The sequence below is a fragment of the Sphaeramia orbicularis genome, chromosome 10 (genome assembly GCF_902148855.1).
Source record: "Sphaeramia orbicularis chromosome 10, fSphaOr1.1, whole genome shotgun sequence".
Classification (NCBI taxonomy): Eukaryota; Metazoa; Chordata; class Actinopteri; order Kurtiformes; family Apogonidae; genus Sphaeramia; species Sphaeramia orbicularis.
The window spans coordinates 3,815,335-3,838,383 of NC_043966.1; the positions used below are offsets into that span (position 1 = coordinate 3,815,335).

Below are 23,049 nucleotides of genomic sequence, written 5' to 3' on the forward strand. Positions count from 1 at the left end.
CAGTGGACACGATGGGTTCCGCACCAAACCTGGAATGAGACTGAGACTGATGAAAACCCACATATGTGGATCAGAAAAACCACTAGGATCCACACAGTGAACACAGTGTCTGTATTTAGAGTCTATAGAAGAGCATTCACACATGTTCACACATCTAAACACTGACACCTAAGGAGATTTTATGTCCATATTTGGGTCCTGTTTTTGAACCCCATATTTGATTATAAATTCATAAGTTATGGGATGGATCAGAGCAAGAGTATAATTTTCATTGCATTTCTCTGAGGTCCTCATTAGGTCCATCCTGGGGTAAATCTGTCTACATTTACCTTTGAGTATTGGGTCTAAACAGATGGAACAGTGACAGAAACTAAAACAAACCCAGTTTCAGAGAAGAACTCACGGACAAAAGACGACAAGACAATAAAGAGGAAGGTGTCGTTTATTTAATGAGTCCGACTTGGATGAAACGTTCAAACTCTGTCCTTTTCTTTTCAGATCGTGGACGGTCGGACTTTGCTGATCCTCAGATTCAGTTTCGGTCGTGTTCTTCTCGTGTTTCTCAGATAAATAATCATTTCGTCTTCGTGTCTGTCATCGTCTTCCTCTCTGCTGCCAGTGCCTGAGTTTCCAGCGGTGTTTGCCTTCTTCCACACCTCCATTGGTGCCTAATTACTATTCCTCAGACACTGTTTTAGTCATTTATTAGAGTTAAATATAAGCACTGCCGTACGCTTGTGTGACTGCCTCCATCAAACCTGCTAATTGTTGCAATATTCAATTTTCTTTTGTCTGAATGTGATTAGCACCCGGCTGGCATCAATGAAATCAAACATTATTTACACGTTCATTTTGGGTGCAAAAAAAGCCCACGTATTCACCTTGAAATCTGCAGGAACCCCCCCACCCCTCTACCCCCAGAGTCTAACACTCGACTTAGAATAGAAGTAGAGTTCTAACGCGCCGCTGCTCCACCTGCTGAACACCACCAACGAAGAAGACGAAGCAGAGCCCAGTTTGGGTGTAAAAACAGCCCGAGGCAGCGCAACAGCGACCGCCCGTCGACTGGAGGTCCTGGTGTTTTCCTGCGCTCAGGTTTATGTAAATCAGCCCCGCCCCCTCGTGTTGTAACATTAATTATCGCGGCGCTACCTTGCTCAATATTTGGTAACAGAGCCTCCGTCGACGGATGCAGAAATTTGCAGGAATTGGCTTTTAATTAGGTGCAGGAGAGCACAGGTGCGCTAACGAGCAAAAAGAAGCTAATTTGAATAAAAATCGTCCCATTTATGAGGATGATGATGATGGTGGGGGGGGGGGGGGGGTTAATTAGCAACATAGAGGTAAACGGTGACAGGTTTGTAGCTTCTGCTGCTAAAACTGTTCAGAAGAGTTTTACACCTCAAACCTTATTTAGGTGGAAATCGATCAAATGGAGTTGAGAAAGTTCAATAAAATAAAGAATAAAGTAATAAATGTTTTATTTTTTAAATTTATTTATTTGCACATCATAAAACAGCAAGAGAAAATTAAAAAAAAAAACAATAACAACATTGTGCAGGAGTGGTTAGAAGCCAAAAAAGGCTTCTGTGAATACCTCCCCAGAAATGACCAATACACAGGAAAAAAAGAAAAAAGAATAAAAAAAATACAATATAACTGAATTAATAAACTAAAGTAAAAACAATAAAAATACAAATCACATTACAAATCATCAAATACAAATCAAATGATATACAGGCGTACATTTTTTCATGAATTCCAGTCCTTTTCAGGTGCTTTTTAAACAATGATAAAAAGATGTTGACTGAAGTTCAGGTCGTATCTTATTCCACAGATTTGGTCCACCATATTTCAAAGAATACAAGAAATGGAAATATCGAATTAGAAATGATCAGAATCTGACAGTTTTGTGCCCATATTTATTAGTTAGTCTGGGTCTGACCCAAGGTTGTTATCATTAACGAAAACTAACGAAAACTAACGAAATGACGAAAACTAGAATTGTAAAAACATTTTTGTTAACTGAAATAAATAAAAACTATAATTAAAAGAAAAAAACATAACTAACTGAAACTGTATTGTGTGTTTACAAAACTAACTAAAACAGATAAAAATTATGGATAAAATTCCCTTCGTTTTCATCTTTTGTCAACGTCGGATTGATACGAAAACGATTTATTTGGCTCCAGCAGTTTTCTCTGCTGTCACCATACGATATTTAAGGGTCCGTCACTTGTGTTCACTTGTGGTTTCCAGTCGTCTTCTGGTCCCCACTCTACCTGGAAACATGGAGACTAAAGCAGCAGAGTCCTGTCTGGGATTGATTTGAATAGGAGCACAGAGAAGAAGAGAAAAGAGACCACTGAACTACAACTAAGCATTTAGAAAAAAATAAAAACTAACAAACCTGCTCTGAAAACAAATTAAAACAAACTGAATTAGAGAAAAAAAAAAGTCAAAACTAAATAAAACTAAACTAGAATGAAAAATCCAAAACTATTAGAACCTTGGTCTGACCCTATTATTCCAACCTATTATTTATTTACAGATTTGCAACAATAATCGTGATCATCATCACCTTGTTTTGACTTTTTTTTATGACATCGTGCAGCAAAAAAAATGTAATTTCAACATTTGCTTTTTTGTCCAACGTCGTCTTTTATTTCCACTCATGTACATCCACACAAACAAAGACATAATGAGATGATTTCACAGAACGTAGAAGAACGACAAATAAAAACAACCACTGATTCAAACTGAAACAGAACAAATGAACGCACGCAGAATCAGTGTGTCAACGGTTCAGTTCAACTGTACAGAAATGACTTTTAACAGAAAAACAGACACAAAAGTCCATAAATAACACAATTAGTCATTGACAAAGTAATTAGAAGAAACACTACATCATAAATAATGAACTCTGATTAAAAATGGTTGTAATTGTTGTGTTAATATTAAAAATATTTACTATGTCTTATTTTAATTTTCTGTATTTTCCTTCCACTTTTTCTACATTTCTGAATATTTGTGATAAAACATCTTCATTTTAATTCAGCTCTTTCAGGTTATTTATTTATTGATACAAAATAGATAAATTGAAGTCACTCAAACCCTTAAAATATCATTTAAGGACGTTTTAATCATTTGCTCCTGAGGTGTCGCATGACACTGATGTGGATGTGAGGTCACATGACCTTTAACCTTTAACCTGGACCATTCAGTCTAATCTGTTCGTCACTGAGTCAAAGTGAATATTTAGGAAAAAATATGACAAAAACTTCTTAAGGTGTTTGTGAGATGTTGTGATCACTAGAATGAAGGATTTGTTCATGATTTAAGAACTTAGCTCTAATAATTTTCAGTTATTCTTCATCATTTTTTAGTTAATTAGAACACTTAATTAATCACAGGGGAAATTATTGTGTTACATTTGCTCTGTGCAATTATAATTAACCCATAAAGACCCAGAGCTACTTTTATGGCAGTTCCCAAATTTTTTTTTTTTCCTCTATATTTGACCTTTTCCACTGTGTGATTTATCACAATTTGTTGTAATATTATCCTCTGTTTTGCTTTTTTTTGTGACTATCAGGCGTTTTCTTATATTTAATTCACTGATCATGTAGATGTTCATTAAAGCTCAGAGTCAGTTCAAAGGTTATTAGATCAGAAATGGAGAAAACTGAATAAACAGTGTCTTTTTCAGTCCAATCTGTCATGAACTGAACATAACCCCAGTGTGTCCATCCACTGTCACTGATCCAACCGCACGGGTTTGACTGGGGAATCACTGTTGTAGAAGATGACGGTGTTTCCATGGTAACTATGGAGCCTTTGAACGTCCAAATGGGTCATATCTGATGACTATGAAAAGATGAAGAACTGTATTTTACACCAATTATTTACATGTATTGATAGGATGAATGGATCGACAGGTCTTAAACAGTTTAGATCAGTAGATGGTTTTGGTTTTTGAGGGTTCACAGAATAAATACAGAGTTCTGAATGTTATGAAATGATCAAATTCCCTCATTTTTCAAGTATTTTTTCTAGTTTTCTCCTCAATTTAGAAGTTTCTGTTCATTTTTATGCCATATTTCAAGGGTTTTTGGTTCATTTTTTCCTTATTTTTCAAGTATTTTGCTAATTTTATTCTAACTTTACAAGCCTTTGTACATTTTATTATATTAATAACTGACGTACAACTGTATTTTACACCAATTATTTACATGTATTGATAAGATTAGTGGATCAACAGGTATTAAACAGTTTACATCAGTAGATGGTTTTGGTTTTTGAAGGTTAGCAGACTAAATACACGTTTCTGGATGTTATGAAATGATGAACTTTTCTCATTTTTCAAGTATTTTTGCTCATTTTCTCCTCAATTTAGAAGGATTTGTTCATTTTTATGCCATATGTCGAGGCTTTTTGGTTCAATTTTTCCTTATTTTTCAAGTATTTTACTAATTTTATTCTAACTTTTCAAGTTTTTGTGCATTTTATCCTATGAATAACTGAAGTAAAACTGTATGATTGACATGTATTGATAGGCTTAGTGGATGAACAGGTATTAAACAGTTTAAATCAGAGTATGGTTTTGATCAGCAGTGGGTGTTTGGGTCTTTATGGGTCTTAGTAGCAGGTTAAATATAATCTCACACATATACCAAACATCCATATTAAACATTCGATTAACTCTTTAAAACCTGTCGTGTCATCGCTGACACACCCTGTGCATATGCAGTTTGGATGGATGGAACGCTTTCACTGTTTGTGTAACTGGAAACATTCCAACAGTCTGTGAAACCTGAGACATTGTGTTTTATAGACTTTATTGGGTCATTACGATAATTTCACTCATGCCTGTACTAGAAGCTGGAAAAACGCCTTTTTATCAGAATTATAACATGCAGTAAATTGTAAATGAGTGCTAGATTTTGAAAGAACTGGAAAAAAAGTACTCTGGAAAAATGGGCAAATGGATTCACAGCATATTTTCTAACATTTTTATGTCAAAATAAAAAAAAAAAGAAAGTCCAGACGGACCATCTTAGGTGTAGAGTTTAAAGGGTTAAAGGAATAATCCAACACATTTAGATATTCTTGACCCATAACGTACCCATGAGAACCCTTTATAGACAATTATGTCTCCGGTGCCACATTTTTTCATCCATCTTTTTTTTTTTTTTTGACATAAACTTTTATCGATTTTTCAACAAACAAACAGAAAAAGAGGCCAGTGCGTTGACGATAGATACCTGTCCAAAGTGTGTAGAAAAAAATAAAAAATAAGAGACTAAAACCATCACCACAAAGACCACGTTAGGCGTAGAGTTTAAAGGGTTAAACACAGTTCGAACAGGAAGTCGTACAATATGTAGCAGACGTTCAAACTCATCTGTGGATTCTCAACAGTTTACATGAAGTTGAACTAAAACAGAAATACCAGTGTATGAAAATGTAAAGCTGTTTGGTCCTCAGATCACTGGTTTTCCTCTGTAATGAGTCCCGTTGGTGATAATTAACGCGGCGCTCGGTTCACCTTTCATCTCGTCGGCTCACCTTCAGAAATGACGCGTTTATGGCTTCATTTCCACGTTGTAATGAGACGTTTGTTTGCACAGAACTCCAGCAGCGACCGAGAAGCCGAGCCTCGAAACGCCTTCCACTTCTGCATGAAGCCGCAATTAGACGATGTTGTGAAACACGTGTCAGCGTTTCAGAGGGAAAAAAAAAACACCTGTCACATGACCCATAGGCCCCGCCCCCACCTCCTTTGACCTTGAACTCATGTCTGGTCTGATGCTGTGTTTGAGTGTCAGTGTGAAAATGCGACGTCTGTGATATATGTAAGTAAATCAGGTGGATATGAACAACAAGAGCAAAAAAAAGACTCACTCATTGCTCTGTGTTCTACCCCCCATTCCACAGGTGGTGGGGGGTGAACTGAGCATGCTCAGATGTCTATGGAAAGAACAAGGTTTATTCTATGAACATGTTTGGAATTTTTTTTTATTGAGTAAACAGTTGAATTTATATGAATAGTTAAAAGAAATCATACATTCAGACACGTCCGGGGTTAAGGGGTTACTTAAGGTACAAGTCTCGCACATTTCCCTTTTAACTCAGTGACGTTGAACCACCTTCTGAATCCACCAGCCCTGCATTTATTGTATTTTACTGGTTTATTGAACAGGGACATTTGTACGTGAGTTCTCGTTGCTGTAAATGTGTTCGTCTAATGTCTGTTTTTCATCTGCAGTAACTGGACAGATGGAACATTTTCACCCTCAAAGGCAACACAAAGTTAGAAACATGCAGTTAACAACTGTAAAACAGAAAATACCTGAACACAGACGAGTGCTCCAATACAAACGTAGTTAATTCCACACGTGTCCTGGTTCCAGACGTGGTCTGGGTTCAGAAGCACAGCCTCGGGCCACGTGTCGAACATGATGCGGCAGATTCTTCCTTCTTCCTGCCGGACCTGCCAAGGCCGACGTCACCGTGGAAACCGATGGGACGTCGTCTGTCATGAACGTCCTCCGGGTTGAAGGCGGCGCAGGTTTGTCCTCAGGTGTGCAGCTGCTGAACCTCCCGCTGAGAAAAACCCAACCTGTGGTTTTTTATTAGAGGGCAGAGGGCGGCAGCGGCGGTTTGGATTCCCAGAAATGGAAAGTTTTTTCAGTCTAGAAAAACAAACGGTTGCTATCGTCGCCTGCTGAGCACCAACACCTGCATCCTTTTCTAATGGAGATAATTGACTGTTAATGGCAGGTCTTCAACGGGAAAAGAAAGTTAAATGGATTCTTTTATGTCTCAGAACCAAACCCTCCATGATCCTCCATGATCTGTGAAGCTTCTCCATCTGTAAGATTTAACGGTCCAGTTTGATATTTACGTCTAAAGGTGGCGCTGCAGATCACAGCCTACTGAAAACCAAGTCAACGCATTTTCTAAAAGGTAGAAAATGGACAGAAGGACGGACACTCTGGACAGAATTCAGTTCAGGTCCATAGATGTGTGAAAATAACAAGCGGAGATGTGGTTCAGTGTCAGAAAGCTTAGTAGGAGGTGGTTCTGGTCCTAGTAATGATGGTCCACTGGTCCTCTGTTCTTTTGGTCTTCTGGTCCACTGGTCCTCCAGTACTCTCGTTTTTGATCCTCTGGTCCTCTGGTCCTCTCAACTTTTGGTCTTCTGGTCCTTTGGTCCACTGGTCTTTTGGTCCTTTGGTCTTCTCTTCTTCTGGTCTTCTGATCCACTGGTCCTTTGGCCCTTTGGTCTCCGGTACTCTGGTCTTTAGGCCCTCTGGTCCTCTGGTACTTTGGTCCACTGGTCCTCTGGTCTCCAGTACTCTGATCTTCTGTTCCTCTGGTCTTCTGGTCTTTTGGTCCTCCAGTCATGTAGTCCTCTGGACCTCTGGCCCAAAATAATTAATAAATGACCAAAGACTGAAGGTAATTAGAAAAAAACACCTGGATAAAAATGGGCAAACATGAGGTTACAGTGACCTTTGACCTTTGAGTCCATCACAGTCCATTAACATCTGACTATAGTTACAGTTACTGGAGCGCAAATGTGTGGTCTTTGTGCTGACTTCTCTGTACGTACACACACACACAAATATACACACATATATATACACACACACACATACACACACATATATATACACACACATATATATACACACACATACACACACACACACACATACATCAGTGTATTTCTGATCATGAACCATCTTCATGTTCCTGCGTCGTCCACGTTTCCACTCGAGGCCGTTCCTCCTCAGACTCCTCGTCTCTGTTTTCGTTTTTTCAAACTGTCGTCGTCAGCTGTTTTGGCGGCAGGTGGTGATGCTGGCGGCCGGTGGAATTATGGGCCGTCAGCTGGTTGCCGTGCCGACTGGAGCGATGGATGGGCGTGTGTTTGTATTAGAAACAACGGGCGTATAATTGGTGTTTTTGTGTTTCCGTGCTGTTCACTCGTGCGACAGGTCGGGCCACATTGTTAACGGCGACGAAACAAAACCTGAGCGTGTGTTTCATGTTCACACACGGTGTTTGTGTCGAGGTGAGATTGGCATGCGTTCCAAACTCCCGCCGCACTTCATTTTCTACACTTTCACCTTTTTTACAGAAGTCCAAAAGCACCACAGGTGTCACCGTTTTACTTTTTTACCTGATAACTGTACCGTTATTTTGCGACTTGGAAATAACACGTTTAGTTTCCTCGATAATTATTTCCGGAGCTCAGAAAATAACAGGAGTGACTGCTCTGCCTCACATTGTTAGACGATAAACTAATCATTTTCATTATGATCGGAAGCCGACGCGCGACGCTGCTCACTGTTCATGTGGCAACCGCCAGAAAATGAGAAAACGACGATCCTCATCTGATAATTTATCTGTGATCCTAAAAAAGTCATGATCACACCTTCAGCAGCTCCTCAGAGGAGTTTATCGTCTATAATTAAATGAGATGAAGTCAACGGTTGAAATTAACACAATTACTCAAATGTATAAATAAAACCTATACAATAAAAGTTATTAAAAGTTCACTGTGTCTGAATCTGTGACGGAGAGAAATGAAGAGAAACCCTTTTAAGTGTTGAAGCTGAAAGTATTTTATGTCTGAAGGTTTGAAGGTTCATGGAGAAAACACATTTTAAGTGTCTTAAACTTTAACAGGATGGGAGTTTTACAGGAAGTCAATGTGGATTTAAGACAAATTAACCAACGAGAAACTGATTTAACGATGGACGGAGTCGGTAGGTCCAGATGTGGAATAAAATAAAGGAAAATAAACAAAATAATCAACAAAGATCAACAAAATAATCAATAAAATAAATGATAGTGAATTAAACAATGAACAAAATGATCCAAAATTAACAAAATAATCAAAATTAAGAAAACAAAAATTAATAAAGATGAATAAAATAATAAACAAAATCAATGAAAATTAAGAAAATAATCAAGAAAGATCAACAAAATAATCATTAAAATAAATGACAGTTAATTAAATAATGAACAAAATTAACAAAATAATCAACAAAGATCAACAAAATAATCAGTAAAATAAATGATAGTGAATTAAATAATGAACAAAATGAACCAAAATTAACAAAATAATCAACAAAATTAACAAAACTAAAATTAATATAGCTGATCAAAACAATAAACAAAATCAATGAAAATGAAGAAAATAATAAATGGAAACAAAATAATTGAGTTAGGATGGAATGAAGGAAATAAGGAGATAAAGAAGGAAGAAGGGAAGGTCATTAAGGAAGTAAGGAAATAAAGGAGGAATAAGAAAGGAAGTTAGTGAGGAGGAAAGGAAGGAAGGCATTAAGGAAAGAAGGAAGAAAAGAAGTGAGGAAGTAATTTAAAAAGGAAGGAAGGAAAGAAGGCAGGAAGGAAGTAGGGAAGTGAATACCGATGTAAGTAAGGAAATAGGTCAGAAGGTAAGGAAGAAGGAAAGGAAGTGAGGAAGTAATTTAGTAAGGAACAAAGGAAGGAAGGAAGTACAGAAGGAAGGAGGGAAGTAAATAAGGATAAGGAAGCAAGAAAGGAAGTATGAGGTAAGAAGGTGAAAAAGGAAGGAAGAAAGGAAGTGAGGAAGTAATTTAGTAGGGAACAAAGGAAGGAAGGAAGTACAGAAGGAAGGAAGGAAATGGGTTAGGAAGGAAGGAAGGAAGGAAGGAAATGGGTTAGGAAGGAAGGAAGGAAGGAAATGGGTTAGGAAGGAAGGAAATGAGAAATATTATTTGTCAGAAGAAAAATAATTTTAAAGGAATGAAGATTAAGAACGACAGGTTCAATCATTAAAAGTTCAAATCTGTTCATTTTGACTCTAATTCTTCATAAAAACATCGTTTTAATCGTTATGTTCGGTTCTGCTTCCCGTTGGTTCATTAGTTTAAGTTAAAGCCGTCGGATCCAAATAAATGTCGTTAAAATCCACTTTCGTTCTCAGTCACTGGATTTTCTCTGTGATTAAATGTAATTATTCCACTCAGACGTTCACTTTACTTCGTCAGCGTCATTAGTCTAAATTAAAGCTCCTCAGATGTTTCAGACAAACTTTATTTACAGCCTCAGCCCGCCCACAGCTCTAAGCCAATCAGAGCGGCCAGGCCACAGCTCTTAGCCAATCAGAGCGGCCCATCCACAGCTCTAAGCCAATCAGAGCGGCCCGCCCACAGCTCTAAGCCAATCAGAGCGACCCGTCCAGGTGGTGTCTGAGGAACAGGATCCACCGGTTCACGCAGCTCGGCTCAAACCCGTCATTAACCCGTCACGGCGGTCGTAAATCAGACCCCCAACCCTGTTGTCATGGCAACACCACAACCTACAAACCCAGGCCCAACAGGACTCAGGCATGATGGGAATTTTACAGGAAGTGATGTGAAGTTAAGACAAATTAACCAACAAGAAAGGGATTCAATGATGGAAATAACAACTAAAAAAAAATCAACAAAGATGGACAAAATAATCAATAAAATTAAATTAATGTCAGTGAACTAAACAAGAAAAAAAAAATGAAGAAAATAGTCAACAAAATGAACAAAAAGAATCAACAAAAACAACAAAAATAAATAAAATGATCAATTAAAGAAATGACAGTGAAATAAATAATAAACGAAATGAAGAAAGCAATCAACGAAATGGCCCAAAATGAGAAAAAAAAAAATCAATAAAATGAACAAAATAATTAACTAAATGAATCTAAATGAATAAAATAATCAATAAAATGAACAAAATAATCAATACAATGAACAAAATAATTAATAAAATGATTAAAATAATCAACAAAATCAACCAAAATGAACAAAATGATCAATAAAATAAATGACAATAAACTAAATAATAAACAAAATGGATAAAATAATCAATACAATGAACAAAGTAATTAACAAAATGAATAAAATAATCAATAAAATGAACCAAATAATTAATAAAATGACTAAAATAATCACCAAAATGAGCCATATTCAACAAAATAATCAATAAAAGAAATGAGAGTGAACTAAATAATAAACAAAATGAAGAAAGTAATCAACAAAATCAACCAAAATTAACAGTCAATAAAATGAACAAAATAATTAATAAAATAACTAAAATAATCAACACATCGAACAAAATTATCAACAAAATCAACCAAAATGATCAAAATAATCAATAAAATAAATGACAGTGAACTAAATAATAAACAAAACAGAGAAAGTAATCAACAAAATGACTAAAATAACAAAATGAACAAAATTATCAACAAAATCAACCAAATGATCAAAATAATCAATATAATAAATGACAGCGAACTAAATCATAAAGAAAATGAAGAAAATAATCAACAAAATTAACAAAATAACTGATAAAATAATAAACAAAACAAACTGAACTTTAATGTCCAAATACTGAAGACACTTGGACAAACCAGGCCTAAAAGTGGACAAACATAAGCTCACGTTGACCTTTGACCTTTGACCTTCAGTCTAAGTGTTTATGTCGGATTTGAAGACGTTCGACCTGTCCATCAAAGGTTCTGAAGGTTCTGTCGGAGTCAGTTCTTCGTCGTTCTGGTACTTTCTGCTCTGTTGGTGAACCTGAGGCTGCAGCAGTGCACTCTGGGTAATGGACCACCCTCATGTTAAGTGCTTTTATCTGCGGTACTCGGGCTGATTACAGGTTCCATAACGAGCAGCTGCGTTAATTTGTCTGGTGTGGATAAATACTTTAATTAATGCTGTTAGGGCGGCGGCGGATGATTGATGCTAATTGAAGCTCTCGGCTGATTGGACGATTAAAAACTCAACAGTTGAGACACAAACTTCAACAACAACAATAAAAACAAGGTTCAACAGTGAAACAATGAGCGGACGATTCACACAGGTTTAGGAGGATTTTCACTGAAATGAGAATAAAAATCGGACCAGTGGCCCTGTAGCTTACAGCCCAAATGAAAAGCTTTAGGAAATGTATCCAGATCCATTTCTTCTCCCCCAGTTCTGTGTATTTATTCTATTACAGAAATAGTCCATGTTTTGCTCATATTCAATCAGATCTGTCAAAAATTCAAATTCACACTTGATATCATTGATACTGATTTATTGGATCAATCCACTTCCTGTCTGTTATAATGGGAACATTTGTCAAAGTCACAGCAAATCCAGAATCAGATCCAGATCCAAATAATTTCACTAACTTTTGTCGACATCATCCTACAGAAGCTGTATACCAAGTCTGAAGTCAATCAGAACTGGAGTTTCAGAGAAGAAGACGATTGAAATGTTTTGTAACGGACGACGACAGACGACACCACCGGATGACGACGACAGCTTACAGCCTGTCGGCCGGTACGCTAAAAACTGTATTTGAATCAAATACTGTGTTCATCTGAGTTAACGAACCCTAAACCTGACCCTACGTTAACGAACCAACTAGAAAATGGTGACGATACCATGAATGTTTGACAAAGTTCAAGGTGCAAATGTCAAATGTTGGACGAAGGAAACAACAGATACTGAGGTTTCAGAGGTTGGACTCAGAGAACGTCCTTTTAAAACTATCGTCTCTGATCAACTGATTAATTAAACAGTTGATTAATTAAGCAGTTGATCATTAATAAAGGAACCGATTCAGCTCTGGTCGTATTTACTCAAACAGCTGTAGAAGGTGGGTTCTACTGTGGGGGTGCTGTGGCTTCATCATCCTCGTCGTGTTCGTCTTCACCGTCTTAATCTTCATGACCATCACCGTCATCTTTGTTGTTGTCTTCATCATCATCTTCATCATTGTCTTCGTCGTCGTCTTTGTCATTGTCTTCTTCATTGTCATCATCTTCATCATCCTCTTTTTTGTTGTCTTCTTCATTGTCGTTGTCTTCATCCTCTTCATCATCTTCTTTGTCGTCAGTACAGAAATCAGCACAAAATCAATAAAATGGAAAAAACAGTCCAAAAAAAAAATGAACAAAGAAGGAGCAAAATAATCAATTAAATACACAAAAATGGAAAACCTGATCAATAAAATGATGGAAAATTGAAAACACAATCAATACAAAAAGCAAAAATGGACAAAAATAATAGTAAGAAAATGCACAGAAATCAAAACTAAATCAACAAAACACTGAAAAAAAATAAAGAACAAAAATAAATGAACTAAAATGATCCAAATAATCGAATGTGAATTCGTGGAACAGACAATTATTCTGGATAATTTGGACGTTTTCTGTCCTGAAATAAATAAAAATGTCATTGTGATGCAGAACACGAGTGAAAACTGTTGTTGAATCCAGATCGTGGTCGTCTTTTTTCGTGGGTTTAATGGTTGTTTAATTGAATCTAATGAGTCAATGTTCGTCGTTCACCTGCCGTCGCTCAGCCCGTCGTGATTTACACAGAGGAGCGAAAAAACAAGTGATAATGTGTTTCTGTCGGTCGTGCACCTACATGCATCCCACCATCTGTTATTTCATTTCAGCCTCGGAATGTGAATATTCAAACATTTCCATGGCAACAACGCCAACAAGGCAAGAGGCAGGTAGGATCGTCTCAGAGGAGGACGATCGAACAGATAAAGTATGTGGACAAAAGTATGTGGACACGTCAGGTCTACAGCTGATGTCCTGCTCATGAGGATCGGACACAGAAACGACAATATTTACCTAAAGTTCAACGGGAGATTTTTATTCCACAGTCAGATGTGACAAAAGTAGATGGAAATTATTATTTACAGTCAGAGCAGGAAAAAATATTTAGAAATTTAGAGGAAGAACATTTAAAATCAGAGGCATGGACAAAAAAAAAATTCAATGTTGAGAGAAATGAACTCAGAACCATCTTTCAGTCATTTTATAAACAAAGATAATACTTGAACCCAAACTAACCAATATCTATCCCATAATATAAAACTATACTCTGACATTAGTCATTATTGGTTTGGATCCCAGACCCTGTTAGAAAAGAAACACCTGAATTCAACATTGTCCACATACTTTTGTAGGAAATAAATTAAGATGTTGCATTGATACATATCGGCTTAAATTTCCTTAGGGGGTCAAATGAGTGTCCATTTAAAAAAAACAAAAAAAACAACAGTTGTCCTAAAGTCATAGAAGTGTGTGTAAATAATGCTAATCCATTTGTGCACAGACTACTGATATTCTCTGACAGTGGAAGCTCTATTTTCATAAATATTGGATTTGGAATAGCACGTGTATGTGAAAACTTTTGCTGGTGGACGGACGTGACATTACCCATGATGCTCTGGTCAGTCCCAGTACTTTATTAGGAATAAACTTCTAGACTTCCTATTGCTAAGTGTGCTCTTCTTCCTAAATGTTGGTATTGTGGATCTAAAACAATCCCAGCTGACACAAAAACACTAAATGTGTCAGTGGACGGATGTGACATGGTTGTTGTGGATCCCATCATACTGATGCTCTGCAGCCATGTCAGCGTTTACACTAATGATCCCTGTGCAAAAACTAGGAGCACTATTATTTATTGGATAGTTTAGCATCAGACTAAAGAGGAAAGAACAATCTAGAATTGTTCTTTGTGTCTAAAAATGCTTCTTATTGTAAAAGTGTTGATGTAAACAGTGCTGTGTGCCATTCTTCATGTATGTGTTGGTGGAACAGAAGCAGGATGGATCAGCACCATACTCCAGATTGAACCTGTACAAATAAAACATGTGATATGGAGGAGAGAATCTGGGAAGAAAAACTGGGGAATCCAAAAGAAGAGAAGATTTGTTTTTCAGCTCAGTTCAGTTCAAATAGAACTTGTCCATTTGTGACATGAAAATACAGCATTAATTGTGCTGAAATGGTTCATTTTGGAGCTGAAAACATAGTTCATATGAGCATCAACATGTTGAACAGAACTGAAATCCTGTCCATTTGAACAACTGTCATTTACCAACACAAAGTTCCTTTGGATTCACTGAGACTGATTTAATATGAACACAGACACAGAAGAGCTGTGAGCACATTTTAGCTGATATATATATTTTTATATTGTCTTTTTTTATGAATTCTGAATGTATATGGACATTATAACTTTTATAATGTTTATGTATTTATGAGGCGAAGGCTTTAAAACAAACCATTTTAGGCTGTCTGCCTCTAACTGCACCTTCACTGTTTTATTATGACTTTGATCAGTGTTATGCATGTGCAAAATAAATCAATAGATATTAATAATCAATATGATATTTATCCCAATATTAATTGATATTCTGACATTTATCATTATTGTTTTGTATCCCAGACTCCTGAATTAAATACTTTTATCCATATATTGTCAGACTTAGGCAGTTATGATATGAGGAAAACCATATGTAAAAATAAATACAAATATATGAAAAAGAGAAATGTGCAGGAAACATGTTGCAAAACAAGTTTTTATTTTTTATTTAATTTCATTTTATTTATATTTTTTTCCAAATCTCAACACAGGAGCAAAGCCTCTGTCGCATTTTCCCCTTTTTCAGAGGAAACAAATGGTACAGTTAGTGCATTCAATCCTAACGATGAAAAAATAGATCTAAGAAGAAGAAGAAGAAGAAAGAGGAGGAGGAGAAGAAGAAGAAGAAGAAGTGCTACATAAGGAGATGATGAGGTAAATCTGTCCAGGAAGAAGAAACAACAAACAAATGAGCTGATGAACAACAAAACAAACAAACAGTCCACACATTATTATTATTATTATTATATACACATCAGATGCATAGAATACTTTTTTACATAAATACCTACATTTATTTTGCAAAAAAGACAAAACTACCAGCCAAGTTTCAGGCTGAAAGTGACACCAATCCAGCTCTACCGCAGTGCCGCTGAGCAGGGCACACGACGCCGCATGAAACCTCAACCCCAGTTTATTAAAAAACCAAACAAAACACAAAAACAGTTTCCATGTGACATTAATCTGAAACAGCGTCATTATGTTCCAGTTTATACCCAAAAGTATTTGGACGGGCAGACATTGAACTGCTGTAAGTTTACGTCCAAATACTTTTGGCCACTTTTTTATCAGTGTTTTGTATTAAATATCGTCCGAGTTTACCATCATATTAACTGGAGCTTTTTTATTTATTCAGAGGTTTATTCGTGAAAGCGAAGGTAAAGTTTCCTCCAGCAGGAAAATAATCAGTCTGTGATGTTTGACACGTTCAGAAAGGTGTTTTTGGTTCACACTTAATGTTCCTCAGGTGTAAAAGAATGATGTAAATTAAAGATAAACCAGGTGAAAGTTGAGTTTTTACCGACACGGAGCAGCTTTTCATCCGTCAAAGAATGAAAACTATTTATTTCATGTGTTTCATTCAGATGTTCAAATGTGCGTCTAATGAGAAATTATTGCTGTGTTGGATTTAATGAACCTGTAAATGATGAAAGTGAACGTTTACAGGCGGTTTTTGTCCTTTAAACGTCTCCAACAGTAAAGTCCCATCATGTTTTACAGACAAAATGTTCAACCTTTTCCATGATCGATCATATATGTTCTGTGACCTTCCATCTGAATTACTGTTTGAAAATCCTCTAAATGTTTATTTTAATTTTCACTTAAAATACCCAGAAATAGTGTTAATGACGCAGTGTTTTTTTCCTGTAAATAACCTTTTAAAACCTGGGAATCGTCTTTTCATTGTAAAATGTGAAGTGCTTGTTGATATAAGTGAGCTGCAGATGGAGAAAAGATCTAAAACTGCACTTAAACGCATCATTTATCTGCTCCTTTTTAATGACTTTTCAGCATCTTTCACTGATTTAATTACATTTCTGGACTTTCCAGGTTTTTCGTCACCGTGAAACCCTGTGATCTTCAACAGACCAGGTCAGGTTTGTTTTTAAATGTCCATGTTTTTTGCTTCGTCTGATGTTAAACCCAAACCTGAACGCAACACCTGTACGTTTATGACCCCGCCCCCTGAAGGGAGGCAAGGGCTGTTAAACCATCTTCCCTTTAGAATCTGTGTTATTGACCTAAAACATCGTTTACATGTAGATGAGAGGAACCAACATACAAACTGTGTCTGATGCTGCCTTCAGGTGCTGTGGGAAATATGGGAAATACTAGTTATAAACTCAAAACTTGCACATGAACGCCCCCTCATGTTGTATTTTCCACAGAAGAACTGGGGGAAAAAATATTTGACACATGAGATTAGAATGACCTTTGACCTTTTCAACATGGTGAAGAGCAACGAGGGGTTCATGAACGATGTTTTTTTTAACACTCTGCTGTTGTTAGCGGATTATTTTACACATTTATAGTAAATAGTATCAGATGAATTAACATGTCCAAAACACCATAAATTGTGTCAGCCATTTTTCAAAAGCACTTGAACACAACACGGTCGTAATTAGGGGTGTAAGAAAATATCGGTTCTGCAATATATTGCAATATTTCATTTCACAATACTGTATCGATATTAAAAAGTCCTGTATCAATATTTTTAGGTATTTATTCAAATGCAGATATTGTGGAGGTTCATTTTTGTTTTTCTTTTTTGTTTATATGTTATTTCTTATTATTTAACACTCTTTTATTAAATTATGTTTGTTCCTTTGTTGGGACTGAACTCAAATCCTGTTCTGATGTTAGTTCTGAACTAATAGAATCTGAACATTTGAACAGGATCTGAAACTGGAATGTCTGTAAAACATAACTTAAGTTTGAACACAGGAACATTTTGATAGAACATTAGATCCTGTTCTGATCAAATAAAAATGTGTTTAGTGTTTGTGCAGATTTCTGCTGTAATTTAATTCTTCCAGGAAAAAAACTTTTAAAAAAGAAACAAACAAAAAATTGCCTTTTGAACAGTATCACGATATATTGTGTTATATCGTATGGTGATCCTAGTGTTGTGATTTGTATCGTATCACCTGATTCTTGCCGATCCACAGCCCTACTCGTAATATCAAATTCACTTGTGGTAAGGTTCATCTTCCCGACAGCACCTGAAGGCAGCATCAGTGTAAACGAGGTTGAATAAAGAACCTTTGAACATGGATGAGCTGGACCGACACCGTCCACATCTGTTATTACCTTTCACAATAAAAGCCCTAAAGGTGGACGTGGTGTCCTTGAACGCCTCAGCAGATCAGAACTTCTGCCAGAACTCTGAAAACCTGGAGAACGAAGAACATGAGGAACATGAGGAACATGGGTGAGCGTTTATCGTAGAGTCTGGTCGTGTTTCTTTCTCCTGTTGGTTTGGTCGTCCGTCTGTGCGGACAGACGCTCCAACAGCCGAGCAGCTTGTCCTCCTTTTAATCGTCCTTTTTCTGTCTTTTTTTTTTTTTTTTTTTTTTGCAGGACGCTGGCTTCGTTTGGCACCAAAATCCATCACTGAGCTCAGCGTTCATGGTCGAAGCAACAGGAAGTGACGCTCCTCAGTTTGTCCGTTCGACTTCCTGTTGTTCGCACGAGCCACGATGCCTTCAGGGACATCATCGGTCCTGGGGGAAACTCAACTGTCGGTGTGTGTTTGTGTTATCTCCTACTAAACTAGTAAAAAAGTAAATAAATGTCAGGATGTTACTGTGTTTTCTGTTTTTCTTACAGTCTTGGCAAATTTTAAACTTAAAAAAAGGATGTAGTTCTTTATCCGTTCGACCAGTTTAGCTGCACATTTTGACAGATTTGTGGTTAGCGACTAAAAAATGAGCAAATCTGAGCTGTGATGGAACTAAATTCAGACTGAGAGCGAGTTTAGACGAGGGTTTGACACTTTTCAATATTGACTTTTAGTTGTTTTTTTTTGGAATTTCAGCTCTTAACATCAGAGTTTAACGTCACATAGATTTAAATATGTGTTTGTACGTTATGCTTATGGTAAAATGTGTCAATAAAATTAGTCATTTTCAGTCTTTAGAAACTTTTTTCTGCTTCTTCGTACAAACAACAGGTTTTTTTTGTCAACGTTAACGCTCTCTGATCTTGACTTCCAGATGAACACTGCTCACATTCGTCACCTTCATCAGCATCTGTCCTGTTTCTCGTCGTCGTACTAAGAGCTAACGTTGGCCTTGTGGTGCGTTCAGTGTCACCCCATGGTGCGTTCAGTGTCACCTCCTCTGCACACTTTGGTTTCCACATTTTTCCTGTATTTGTGGGAGTCTGCTTGTTTTTCTGCACCTGTAAAAATGAAACGCCTGCAGAGGTTCTAGGATCAGATTCCTTCGACAGTTTGAAAGGATGGGACGTTCTGATTGGACGTTGGAGGTTTTATTGTACAGCGCTGAGTCTGTGGGCGTGTCCGTCATCTCCAGTCAGACTTGGATGTGTTGAGCAGGTCCTGGTGGCATCTGGTCCAGGTCCCAGGTAAAGGTCTAGGTCTAGGTCCAGGTCCAGGTCCAAACCCCCTCGGCGTCTCTAACTGGTCTGTGTTTGTGTGTCTTGGTGCGACTCGGCGGCCGGTGGCGTTGGCGTGGCTCTAGTCTTGGCTCTGGTCTTGGCTCTGGTCTCGGCTCTAGTCTTGGCTCTAGTCTTGGCTCTGGTCTTGGCTCTGGTCTCGGCTCTAGTCTTGGCTCTGGTCTTGGCTCTGGTCTCGGCTCTAGTCTTGGCTCTGGTCTTGGCTCTGGTCTTGGCTCTAGTCTTCGCTGATGACGTCCACGTCGTCGGCGCTCTGCTGCGTCGCCGCCCGCCAGCGGCTGACGTGTTGGCTGCCCTTCCTCTTCTGCTGCGCCTCTGGTGACTCCTCCTCCAGCTTCTGACGCTTGTGTTTGGTCCGGCGGTTCTGGAACCACACCTTCACCTGCACATGAACATCACAGGTTCAGAACACAACATCTGGACTGAACATAGTAGATGTGTTTATTTCTGTGCTCCTCTCTGTTCATAGTTTCCTTTTATACTTAAATATCCAAATACTAAATGCACAGGTGCACTGATAGCCTCCTTCAAACCCCTTTCTTTTTTTTTTCTTTTTCTTTGTGTTATGATTATTAATGCTACCATGTGTCTATACATATATTATATTTATATATAATTCATTCATTCATTCGTTTTCTGAACCCTCTTTATCCTCACTAGGGTCACGGGGGTCTCTTGGAGCCTATCCCAGCTACTTATGGGCGAAGGCGGGGTTCACCCTGGACATGTGACCAGTTCATCACAGACTGAACATATACAAACAGTCACGTCATTCACACCTATGGGCAATTTAGATGAACCAATTAACCTATCAGTGCATGTGTTTGGATGGTGGGAGGAGCCAGAGTACCAGAGAGAACCCACGCAGACATGAGGAGAACATGTAAACTCCACACAGAAAGGTCCCACCCCCCATCATTATATATAATTTTCTTTGTCTTATTTCCTAGAAGTGTGGTTGGCTGTACGTACAAGCTTCTTATTATCATTGTTATTATTATTATTATTATTATTATTATTATTATTATTATTATTATTTATTTAGTTCCTTTTTTTTAATTGATTTATTTCAAATATGGAAATGGTACACACTTCCTGATTGCAACTAACTGACTTGTGAATGTATAACATGTATAAGCACTGATAAACTGTCCAAATACAGTTTTTATCAGTGGATTGGACAACTGTGTCTCATTGAAAATTATATATATATATATATATATATATATATATATATATATATATATATATGTAATTGGATTGTTTTAATACAAATAAGTAAATAATAAATATTATAGTAAATATTCTTTATTAAACTTTAAAAAGTAAAAAAATATGCAAAATCTCATGTAAAGTTAGGGCAAAAACTGTATTTTAATTATGGAAAATTACCATATTTTTAAGAGATGATTATTTTCTGTTATTTAACAGTATTTTTTCGGCACCCCTGCTGCCGGAATATTAAAGTTTTTTCATGTTGTTTTTTTTTTTACAGTGTACAATGACGTCATGTTTAGTGCTCAGTAGCGTGTGTCCTCTGCTCCAGCTCCTCTGCAGCTGGAACCCATCAGCTCTTCTCCTTTATCATCTCATGTCCTGCTGCCGTTTTTCTGTCTGACTCTGATCGTTCTGAAAGTGTGGGAGCTGCTCGCTGATTGAAGATCTGTACGCTGGTAAAACATGACTCTGACACGCCAAAGTGTTTCAACACGTTCAGCCAAGTCCGTCCTGCCCGTGCCAACGCTCCGGTTGCACAATCAGACAGAAAATGAGCGCAACGGGATCCAGATCGACAGCGTGCACGCCGCCAAGGGCCCGAGGTGACGCTTTAAACCGGAGCCTGTTCTGATGGTGTAATTAAGACACTGATGTCACTGACGGATCTGTCAACTCTAGCTGCATTTACTGCACCCACTGATCTGTGAGGGAACGTCCTGTTGGGAAACCGACACTGACTGAGCAACGACTGAGCGACGACTGAGCAACGACTGAGCAACGACTGAGCAACAACTGAGCGACGACTGAACAGTGACTGAGCGACGACTGAGCAACGACTGAGCAACAACTGAGCGACGACTGAACAGTGACTGAGCGACAACTGAGCAACGACTGAGCGACAACTGAGCAACGACTGAGCAACAACTGAGCGACGACTGAACAGTGACTGAGCGACAACTGAGCAACGACTGAGCAACAACTGAGCAACGACTGAACAGTGACTGAGCGACGACTGAGCAACGACTGAGCAACGACTGAGCGACGACTGAACAGTGACTGAGCGACGACTGAGCAACGACTGAGCAACGACTGAACAGTGACTGAGCAATGACTGAGCGACGACTGAGCAACGACTGAGCGACGACTGAGCAACGACTGAGCAACAACTGAGCAACGACTGAACAGTGACTGAGTGACGACTGAGCAACGACTGAGCAACAACTGAGCGACGACTGAACAGTGACTGAGCGACAACTGAGCAACGACTGAGCGACAACTGAGCAACGACTGAGCAACAACTGAGCGACGACTGAACAGTGACTGAGCGACGACTGAGCAACGACTGAGCAACGACTGAGCGACGACTGAACAGTGACTGAGCGATGACTGAGCAACGACTGAGCAACGACTGAACAGTGACTGAGCAATGACTGAGCGACGACTGAGCAACGACTGAGCGACGACTGAGCAACGACTGAGCAACAACTGAGCAACGACTGAACAGTGACTGAGTGACGACTGAGCAACGACTGAGCAACAACTGAGCGACGACTGAACAGTGACTGAGCGACAACTGAGCAACGACTGAGCGACAACTGAGCAACGACTGAGCAACAACTGAGCGACGACTGAACAGTGACTGAGCAACGACTGAGCAACAACTGAGCAACGACTGAACAGTGACTGAGCGACAACTGAGCAACAACTGAGCAACAACTGAGCGACGACTGAGACTGTGCGATGACTGAGCAACGACTGAGCGACAACTGAGCAACGACTGAGCAACAACTGAGCGACGACTGAACAGTGACTGAGCGACAACTGAGCAACGACTGAGCGACAACTGAGCAACGACTGAGCAACAACTGAGCGACGACTGAACAGTGACTGAGCAACGACTGAGCAACAACTGAGCAACGACTGAACAGTGACTGAGCGACAACTGAGCGACAACTGAGCAACAACTGAGCAACAACTGAGCGACGACTGAGACTGTGCGATGACTGAGCAACGACTGAACAGTGACTGAGCAACGACTGAGCAACAACTGAGCGACGACTGAGACTGAGCGATGACTGAGCAACGACTGAGCAACGACTGAACAGTGACTGAGCGACGACTGAGCAACAACTGAGCAACGACTGAGCAACAACTGAGTGACGACTGAGACTGTGTGATGACTGAGCAACGACTGAGCAACGACTGAACAGTGACTGAGCGACGACTGAGCAACGACTGAGCAACGACTGAACAGTGACTGAGCAACGACTGAGCAACAACTGAGCAACAACTGAGCGACGACTGAGACTGTGCGATGACTGAGCAACGACTGAACAGTGACTGAGCAACGACTGAGAAACAACTGAGCGACGACTGAGACTGAGCAACGACTGAGCAACGACTGAACAGTGACTGAGCGACGACTGAG

The 23,049-nt window shown here is 38.5% G+C and overlaps 1 protein-coding gene across 1 annotated transcript in view; it reads right to left on the minus strand.

The window, feature by feature from the left end:
* Positions 1–19,614: 19,614 nt before the first annotated feature.
* The window catches only part of LOC115427310 (homeobox protein EMX1-like), a 48,576-nt gene continuing 45,141 nt past the window's right edge, over positions 19,615–23,049 (minus strand). Inside the window, exon 3 of the mRNA XM_030145823.1 lies at positions 19,615–19,785. Within this exon, the coding sequence (XP_030001683.1) occupies positions 19,621–19,785 (165 nt within the window). The 3' untranslated portion in view covers positions 19,615–19,620. The remainder of the gene's footprint in view (positions 19,786–23,049) is intronic.